The sequence below is a fragment of the Oenanthe melanoleuca genome, chromosome 25 (assembly GCF_029582105.1).
Source record: "Oenanthe melanoleuca isolate GR-GAL-2019-014 chromosome 25, OMel1.0, whole genome shotgun sequence".
Classification (NCBI taxonomy): domain Eukaryota; kingdom Metazoa; phylum Chordata; class Aves; order Passeriformes; family Muscicapidae; genus Oenanthe; species Oenanthe melanoleuca.
This window is the reverse complement of record NC_079358.1, coordinates 1,193,970-1,203,896: the sequence shown is the minus strand read 5'-3', so window position 1 is coordinate 1,203,896 and position 9,927 is coordinate 1,193,970. Positions and strand designations below refer to the sequence as shown.

The 9,927-nt window shown below is 47.6% G+C and overlaps 1 protein-coding gene across 2 annotated transcripts; it reads right to left on the bottom strand.

Annotated features, from left to right (window-relative positions):
• Positions 1–3,180: 3,180 nt before the first annotated feature.
• Positions 3,181–9,829, bottom strand: ENSA (endosulfine alpha). 2 transcript variants are annotated; one of them, XM_056511065.1, is made up of 3 exons: positions 9,643–9,829; positions 8,341–8,469; positions 3,181–5,985 (listed from the first exon to the last, which is right to left on the bottom strand). In XM_056511065.1, the coding sequence occupies exons 1-3, from the start codon at positions 9,697–9,699 to the stop codon at positions 5,815–5,817; spliced, it is 357 nt and encodes a 118-aa protein (XP_056367040.1). In that variant the 5' UTR covers positions 9,700–9,829; the 3' UTR covers positions 3,181–5,814. The 2 variants fall into 2 exon arrangements, with proteins under 2 accessions (XP_056367040.1, XP_056367041.1); XM_056511066.1 differs by lacking the exon at positions 9,643–9,829 and adding an exon at positions 9,475–9,526.
• Between the last annotated feature and the right edge of the window lie 98 nt (positions 9,830–9,927).

Here is a 9,927-nt window from a genome sequence, read left to right as displayed (position 1 = left end):
GGGATGTGAATCCCCCTGGGGTCTCTTCATCCCCAAATCAGGGATGTGAATCCTCTTGGGGGTCAATTCATCCCCAAATCAGAAATGTGAATCCCTGGGGCTCCCCAGCTCCTGTCCCCTCTGCCACCCCCCAAAACCAGGAATGTGAATCCTCTTGGGGGTCAATTCACTCCAAAACCAGGGATGTGAATCCCCCTGGGGTCCCTTCACCCCCAAACCAGAAATGTGAATCCTCTTGGGGGTCAATTCATCCCCAAATCAGGGATGTGAATCCCCCTGGGGTCCCTTTATCCCCAAATCACGAGTGAATCCCCCTGGGGTCCCTTCACTCCCCTAAACCAGGGATGTGAATCCTCTTGGGGGTCAATTCACTCCCAAAATCAAGGGATGTGAATCCCTGGGGATCCCCAGCTCCTGTCCCCTCTGCCAGTCCCCCAAACCAGAAATGTGAATCCCCCTGGAGTTCCTTCACCCCCCAGCTCCTGTCCCTGCTGTCATCCCCAAAAATCAGGGATATGAATCCTCCTGGGGGTCAATTCACCCCCAAAACCAGAAATGTGAATCCCCCTGTGGTCCCTTCACGCCCCAAATCATGAGTGAATCCCCCTGGGGTCAATTCACCCCCAAACCAGAAATGTGAATCCTCTTGGGGGTCAATTCATCCCCCAAACCAGAAATGTGAATCCCCCTGGAGTTCCTTCACCCCCCAGCTCCTGTCCCTGCTGCCATCCCCAAAAATCAGGGATGTGAATCCCCTTGGGGTCCCTTCACCCCCAAATCATGAGTGAATCCCCTTGGGGGTCAATTCACCCCCAAACCAGAAATGTGAATCCTCCTGTGGTCCCTTTATCCCCAAATCAGGGATATGAATCCCCTTGGGGGTCAATTCACCCCCAAATCAGAAATGTGAATCCCTGGGGCTCCCCAGCTCCTGTCCCCTCTGCCACACCCCAAAACCAGGGATGTGAATCCCCCTGGGGTCCCTTCACCCTCAAACCAGAAATGTGAATCCCCCTGGGGGTCCCTTTATCCCCAAATCATGAGTGAATCCCCCTGGGGTCCCTTCACCCTCAAACCAGAAATGTGAATCCCCCTGGGGGTCCCTTTATCCCCAAATCATGAGTGAATCCTCCTAGGGGTCCCTTCACCTCCCTAAACCAGGGATGTGAATCCCCCTGGGGGTCCCTTCACCCCTAAACCAGGGATGTGAATCCCTGGGGGTCCCCAGCTCCTGTCCCCTCTGCCCCCACCCCAAACCAGCGCTGACTGGGGGTCCAGCAGGACAAAACTCGTCCCTCTCGGGATCCTTCCCGTGGCCCCAAGGAATGTGTCCTTGTCGGGAAGCGAATTCTTGGCAGCGGCAGCGATAACAGGGAGCTCTGGCAGCGCCCAGCGCGTTCCTGCCGAGCCTGAGCACAAACACAACGGGAACAGCGCGTCCCCTGCGGCTCCAGGGCTCGGCAATTCCCGGTTTTTGGGAATTCGCGGCTCTGGGAGGATTCCCGGGAACGGCCCGGCCCAGGGACACACCCGGCTGGGCTGGAAATTCGGGGTGGGACAGGCAGGAGGGGACGGGGACACCTGGAGGGACCCTGAGGGTGACAGTGGGGACAGTGTCCCTGTGGGGGGCACTGGAGATCGGGTCCCGCGGTAATTTGGGGTTTGTGGGGATCGGGTCCCGCGGTAATTTGGGGTTTGTGTTGGGGGTAAGAGGGTAAAACTTGTCTCCTGTGCCCCCCAGTCTGCTGGGAGGGAAGGTGAAAAAAACCAGCAACAGCAGAAATAAAGCAAACAGCAACACCAACACAAACACCAGCACAAACACCAACACCAACAGCAACAGCAAAAATAAAGCAAACAGCAACACCAGCACAAACACCAACACCAACAGCAACAGCAAAAATAAAACAAACAGCAACACCAGCACAAACACCAACACAAACACCAACACAAACACCAACAGCAAAAATAAAACAAACAGCAACACCAGCACAAACACCAACACAAACAGCAACAGCAAAAATAAAGCAAACAGCAACACCAACACAAACACCAACACAAACACCAACACAAACACCAACACAAACACCAACACAAACACCAACACAAACACCAACAAAAACACCAGCACCAACAGCAACAGCAAAAATAAAACAAACAGCAACACCAACACCAACACCAACAGCAGCACAAACACCAGCACAAACACCAACACCAACAGCAACAGCAAAAATAAAACAAACAGCAACACCAACAAAAACACCAACAGCAACAGCAGAAATAAAGCAAACAGCAACACCAACACAAACACCAGCACAAACACCAGCACAAACACCAGCACAAACACCAGCACAAACACCAGCACAAACACCAGCACAAACACCAACAGCAAAAATAAAACAAACAGCAACACCAACACAAACACAAACACCAGCACAAACACCAGCACCAACAGCAACAGCAGAAATAAAGCAAACAGCAACACCAACAAAAACACCAACACAAACACCAGCACAAACACCAACACAAACACCAACAGCAAAAATAAAACAAACAGCAACACCAGCACAAACACCAACACAAACACCAGCACAAACACCAACACAAACACCAACACAAACACCAACACAGACACCAACACAAACACCAACACCAAAAGCAACACCAACACAAAAACAAACAGCAACACCAACACAAACACAGACACCAACACAAAAACAAACACCAACAAAAACACCAATACAACACAAACACCAATACAAACACCAACACAAACAACAGGAACACAGACACCAAGACAAACACCAACAGCAACACAGACGCCAACACAAACAGCAACACCCAAACAACAGCAACACAGACACCAACACAAACAAAACCACAAACACCAACACAAAAAGCAACACAAACAGCAACAGCAACACAAACACCAACAAAAACAAAACCACAAACACAACACCAACACAAACACAACACCAAACACCAACACCAAGCACAGGCACAGCCATGGTTGGGACTGTCCCCTCCCCCTCTCCCCCCAGCACAGGGACAGCCCCAGAGCAACAACCCCCCATTGTAACCTTCACTTTATTTCCTCTTTTGGGTTTTATTTCCCCTTTTTTTTTTTTTTTTTTTTTTTTTTTTTTTTTTTTTAATAAAAAGCAAGCACATCACAACAGCTGAACATGTAAAAAAATTATATATATATATATATTTTATATATTTGTATCTATTTACAGCACAGCTGGGTCAGCAGGACAAGCAACCACTGCCCCAGCCAGGTCACACAGGGGACAAGGGACACCCCAAAATTCCACCACATTCCCCAGGAACAGCCTGGTGCAGATCCAGGAACAACATTCCAGCACACCTCGAGCAAACACCCCTGGGAAGCAACACCCAGCAGAGCAGGAACAAAACCCACAGAACAAAATCCTGCCCTTCCTTTGGCCCTTCAGCTGCCACAAACTGGGGCAGATTTGGGTGCCAACATTTCCCAGTGCATGGAAAAGGATTTGTTTGTTTTTTGTTTTTTTTTTTTTTTTTCCTCAGGCTTGAGACAAAGAAAACACAAGAAAGGGGAAAAAAAATGAAAGAAAAAAAGAAATTGAAGTTTGGGATGCCCAACACTTTTAAAATACTTTGCCTCACCCCATTCCTAAAGGATTTAATCCAATTCCCACTGATCATCCCATTCCCAGATTTTATCTAATTCCCAAAGGATTTAATCCAATTCCCACTGATTTTTCTCCAATTCCCAAATGATTTAATTCCATTCCAGATTTCATCCAATTCCCACTGATTTCATCCAATTCCCAAAGGATTTAATTCCATTCCCACAGGATTTCATATCATTCCCAGAGTTTTCACCCCATTCCCAAAGGATTTCATCCAATTCCCAAAAGATTTAATTCCATTCCAACAGGATTTCATATCATTCCCAGAGATTTCACCCCATTCCCAAAGAATTTCATTCAATTCCCAAAGGATTTTATTCCATTCCCAGAGATTTTATCCAATTCCCAAATGATTTCAATCCCAGAGATTTTATCCAATTCCCTGAATTCTTCCCAGGAAAGGATCCCAGCACTTGCTTCACCTCTAGTTCAGCTTTTTTTTCCCCAAATTTCAGGGTGTGGTTATTAAATTTGGGGCTTTTTGTTGTGATGCTGGTTTTAGTTTGGGGGTTTTGTTGTTTTTTTGGTTTTTTTTTCCCCCCAGATTTGAGACAAAGAAGTCAAAAAAATGAAAGAAAAAAAAAAAATCCAAGCTTGGAATGCCAAACATTTTCAAAACACAGGTTTGCCTCAACACCCTTCAAATTCCACTCTGGTGATTTTAACCCTTTCTGGGTGTAACTCCTCAATTTTCAGCTCCAGCAGCACAAATTCCTCTCCCTGGGAGCTGAGCCAGGGGCAGCTCAGCCCAACAAAACCCTCCTGGAATTTTTTCAATCTCAGCCAATTTTTTCACTTTGAAGCTTTAAAACACACACAGCTGACTGTGCCTTCAGAGCTGGGATCACAATTGCCACACCTGGGATCACTTTTCAGCTCTGGGATCACTTTCCAACTCTAGAATTACATTTTCCACATCTGGATCACAATTTCCACACCTGGGATCACTTTCCAGATCTGGGATCACAATTTCCAGATCTGGGATCACAATTTCCAGATCTGGGATCACACCTGCTAGATTTGGGATCATTTTCCAAGTCTGAGATCAGAATTTCCAGATTTGGGATCACACTTTTCATGTCTGGGATCATTTTCCAGATCTAGGATTACACTTTCCAAATCTGGGATGACACTTTCCACATCTGGGATCACACCTGCCAGGATTGGGATCACTTTCCAACTCTAGGATTACATTTTCCAGATCTGGGATCACATTTTCCAGATTTTGGATCACTTTCCAGACCTGGATCACACTTTCCAGATTTTGGATCACTTTCCAGATTTGAGATCACACCTGCCACATCTGGGATAACAATTTCTAGATCTGGGATCACTTTACAGGTCTGGATCACACTTTCCAGATCTGGGATCACAATTTCCAAGTCTGGGATCACTTTCCACATCTGGGATCACACCTGCCAGATCTGGGATCACACTTTCCAGATCTAGGATTACACTTTCCACATCTGGATCACATTTTCCAGATCTGGATCACACCTGCCATCTCTGAGCTCACACTTTACAGATCTGGATCACAATTTCCAAGTCTGAGATCACATTTTCCAGACCTGGATCACACTTTCCAGATCTGGGATCACTTTCCAGATCTAGGATTACACTTTCCACATCTGGATCACATCTTCCAGATCTAGGATCACACTTTTCAGATCTAGGATCACAATTTCCACATCTAGGATCACACTTTTCAGATCTAGGATCACAATTTCCAGACCTGGATCACACTTTCCAGACCTGGATCACACTTTTCAGATCTAGGATCACAATTTCCAGATCTGGATCACACCTCCTGCCCAGCTGGGTCAATCCCTGTGACCCCCCCAAGGCCTGAAATCCCTTCCCCCACCTCAGCCCCACCCTCTCCCCTCCTGCCCCTCCCAGCCAGGAGGGAACACTCCAGGGAGCTTTTCAAACAGCAGGAAAATTAAAAAACAGCCTCACTGAGAGGAAGGGCCAACCCAGCCTTGCCCACATTGGGGTTTGGGGTGTGTTTGCTGGAAAAACTCAAACAACTATGTGGATTCTGGTGCTCCCATCCCTATGGTACAGTGAAGTTCAATCCATTCAGCCAAAAAAAATACAGAGACAGAAAGAGGGCAGCCCCCAGCTGAGGGTGCAGCTACCCTGCCAGCTTGCTGGTGACAAGTGAGGATTTCCTCTGAGGCAGATCCTGAGGTGTGGGGATGTGATCTCCTGTCACCAGGTTCTTGTCAGGCCCTGCACTTGGCAGCTGCTTGTTCTTCATCTTGGCCTTGGCCATGTTGTAGTCACCAGAATCGAAGTATTTTTGCTGGAAGAAGGAGGAGGGGAGGGTTAGTGGGTGTGGAGGAGAAATGGGAACAGCAGAGCCACAAAAACCCTTCAGGGAGTGCTGGGATTGCTGCAAACCAGGCCATGAAAACATCACCCAGCAGGGAAATCTGAATCCAAGCCCTTGGTGACTCAGGGGAGCAGCTCCTCTGACACAGGCAGGACTTTGCCTGGCTGGGACCTGCCTTGACCTACTCAGTCCCAGCCCAGGAGCTGAGCAATGCTCAGGACTTTTACCCCAAGGAACAAATTCTGGCACCCAACAGCTGCAGGGCACTGCCTGCAAGGCTGGGGCACCTCCCAGCTCAAAGGGTATTCAGTGCCTTTTTTAGGGTTTCTTTGAATTCATTTCATTCTTTTTTCATTTAATTCCCAAGGATTTAATTCCATTCCCACTGATTTAATTCCATTCCCAAAGGATTTCATCCCATTCCCAAGGATTTAATCCCATTCCCAAAGGATTTCCCTCCATTCCCAGGGATTTCATCCCATTCCCAAAGGATTTCACTCCAAGAATTTCATCCCATTCCCAAAGGATTTAATTTAATTCTCAAAGGATTTCATCCCATTCCCACTGATTTCATTCCATTCCCAAGGATTTAATCCCATTCCCAGGGATTTCATTCTATTCCCAGGGATTTCACCCCATTCCCAAAGGATTTAATCCCATTCCCACAGGATTTCATCCCATTCCCAAAGGATTTAATTTAATTCTCAAAGGATTTCATCCCATTCCCAAAGGATTTAATTTAATTCTCAAAGGATTTCATCCCATTCCCAAAGGATTTAATTCCATTCCCAAGGATTTCATTCCATTCCCAAAGGATTTCATCCCATTCCCAAATGATTTCATTTAATTCTCAAAGGATTTCATTCCATTCCCAAGAATTTCATCCCATTCCCAAAGGATTTAATTTAATTCCCAAAGGATTTCATCCCATTCCCAAGGATTTAATTCCATTCCCAAGAATTTCATTCCATTCCCACAGGATTTCATCCCATTCCCAAAGGATTTCACTCCAAGTATTTCATTCCATTCCCAAAGGATTTCACCCCATTCCCAAGGATTTAATCCCATTCCCAGGGATTTCACCCCATTCCCACAGGATTTCATTAAATTCCCTGGGACACCTCCCAGCTCAAAGGGTGTTCCAGTGCCTTATCACACACATCTTATCACATCTCACATCACATCCACCACCCCAGGACTCTGCTCCCTCCCAGCATGACCTCCTTCTGCTCTGATCTCATGGATAATAAAATAAATTCAATTCATTTCCCCAACTCAAGTCCCTTCTGTTCCTGATGATGCTCAGGGATTGATCCCTCCCAACCCAGGAGACTTTTGTTCTCCTCCCTGTGCAGGTGAGCAGGGATTTCACCCCATTCCCACAGGATTTCATTAAATTCCCAAAGGATTTAATTCCATTCCCAAGGATTTCATTCCATTCCCAAGGGATTTCATTAAATTCACGAAGGATTTCATCCCATTCCCAAGGATTTCATTAAATTCCCAAAGGATTCCATTCCATTCCCAAGAATTTCATTTAATTCCCAAAGGATTTAATTCCATCCCCACGGATTTCATCCCATTCCCAAAGAATTTAATTCCATTCCCAAAGGATTTCATCCCATTCCCAAAGAATTTAATTCCATTCCCACGGATTTCATCCCATTCCCAAAGAATTTAATTCCATTCCCAAAGGATTTCATCCCATTCCCAAAGGATTTAATTCCATTCCCACGGATTTCATCCCATTCCCAAAGAATTTAATTCCATTCCCAAAGGATTTCATCCCATTCCCAAAGGATTTAATTCCATTCCCAAGGATTTCATTCCATTCCCAAAGGATTTCATCCCATTCCCAAGGATTTCATTAAATTCCCAAAGAATTTAATCCCATTTCCAAAGAATTTAATCCCATTCCCAAAGGATTTTATTTAATTCCCAAAGGATTTCACCCCATTCCCAAAGGATTTCAACCCTGGAGCATCCCAGGGAAGGATCCCAGCACTTGCTTCACCTCTAGTTCAGAAGTTTTTCCCAAATTTCAGCCCAGGGTGTGGTTATTAGGTTTGGGGCTCTTTGTTGTGATGTTGGTGTTAGTTTGGAAGTTCTGTTATTAATTTTTTTTTTTTTTTTTTTTGAGACAAAGAAAATACAAGAGGGGAAAAAAAAACATTTTGAAAACACAGGTTTGCCTCAACACCCTTCAAATTCCACTCTGGTGATTTTAACCCTTTCTGGGATAAATCCCTCTCCCTGCTGGGGGATCCCAGGACAGTTTCTGGCAGTTCTGGGCTGATTTTTGACCCCTGAGGGACACTCACATACCCCTTTCTGCAGCCTCTTCATCAGGAAATCAGAACCTCCAGGTTTCTGGCCCAGGTTGGGGTATTTGGCCTTGAGCTTGGCCTCCTCTGCCCTCTCAGGGGGGATGGTTTTGTCCTTCTCCTGAGTGTCCTGAAACACAAAAGGTTGTCAATCCCCACATTCCTGGGAAAAAAAAATCAGAAAATATTCCCAAAACCTTTTCTCCTTTTCCTCCATGAGCTGTGGGACAGGCTGAGCTCCTTCCCCTGCCTCATTCCCACCCACACTGATGGGATTTTAGGGATTTTAGGAAAAAATTCTTCAGGAAAACCTGGCACAGGTGCCCAGAGAAGCTGCCCCTGGATCCCTGGAAGTGCCCAAAGCCATTTTGGAGCAGACTGGGATGGTGGAAATGTGGGACTGGGTGAGTTTTAAGAGCCCCTCAACCCAAATTTCTGATTTCCCAGATCACCCTGGGAGGATATTTTGGTATCCAGGTAGAATTTGAAGGTTCTGCTGGAGAATTCTGGAGGTTCCAGTTGGGATTTAGGGATTTAAGAAAGGATTTCCAGATCCTCAACAGGATTTTGGGCTCCTGGGGGATATTTTGGAAGATCTTAAAGAGGATTTGGGGATCCTAGGGAGGAACTCAAGAATTCCAAGCAGGATTTTGGGTACCCTGGAGAGCTTTTAGGGTTCTTAAATTTCCACCCATCATAACACCTCCAGTTCCCCTATCCCAGTTACCTCCACCCCATCCCTTTCCCATTCCACTTGCCTCTATCCCATTCCAGTTTCCCCATCCCATCCCAGTTACCCTATCCCAGTTACCCCCATCCCATCCCAGTTACTTCCACCCCTGCCCCTCATCCCATCCCAGTTACCTCCATCCCATCTCCCTCCCATCCCAGTTTCCCTATCCCAGTCCCTTCCCATCCCAGTTACCTCCATCCCAGCCCCCTCTGATCCCAGTTACCCCATCCCAGTAACCCCATCCCAGTTACACCCATCCCAGTAACACCCATCCCAGTTACACCCATCCCAGTTACCCCATCCCAGTTACCCCATCCCAGTCCCCTCTGATCCAAGTTACCCCATACATGTTACCCATCCCAGTTACCCCTCCCAGCCCCAGCCGCCCTCATCCCCACTCACCCCCCACGCCGCCATCGATCCCAAGCCGGAAGTCCCGCCCCCTCACACCCACAGCCAATCAGAGCCCGGCGCTCCCCAGACTGACAGCAGAACGCCCCAATCCCCGCACAGCGCTGGAATGAGGGACGTGCGGCCGCACACCCCGTTCCTCCCCCGGGGGTCCCGCACCTGTTTCTCCTGCCCGCTCTCCTCCGTGAAGGCGCCGGGACCGAGCGGAGCCGCCATGGCGGGAAAGTGGCGGGGGGGGAGCTCCGCGCTCCCTCCGTGCGCCCAAAATGGCCGCCAGCGCCTCCACCGCCTCGGCGGTGTGACTGACAGCAGCGCTGACCAATCAGCGGGGAGAACGTACTTATATGACGTCACGCCCGACCAATCAGCGCGTACAGAGGGCGGGGCTTAGTGCGGGGCGGTGCAAACAAAAGGGCGGGGTAGTTATGATTGACACATCCAATG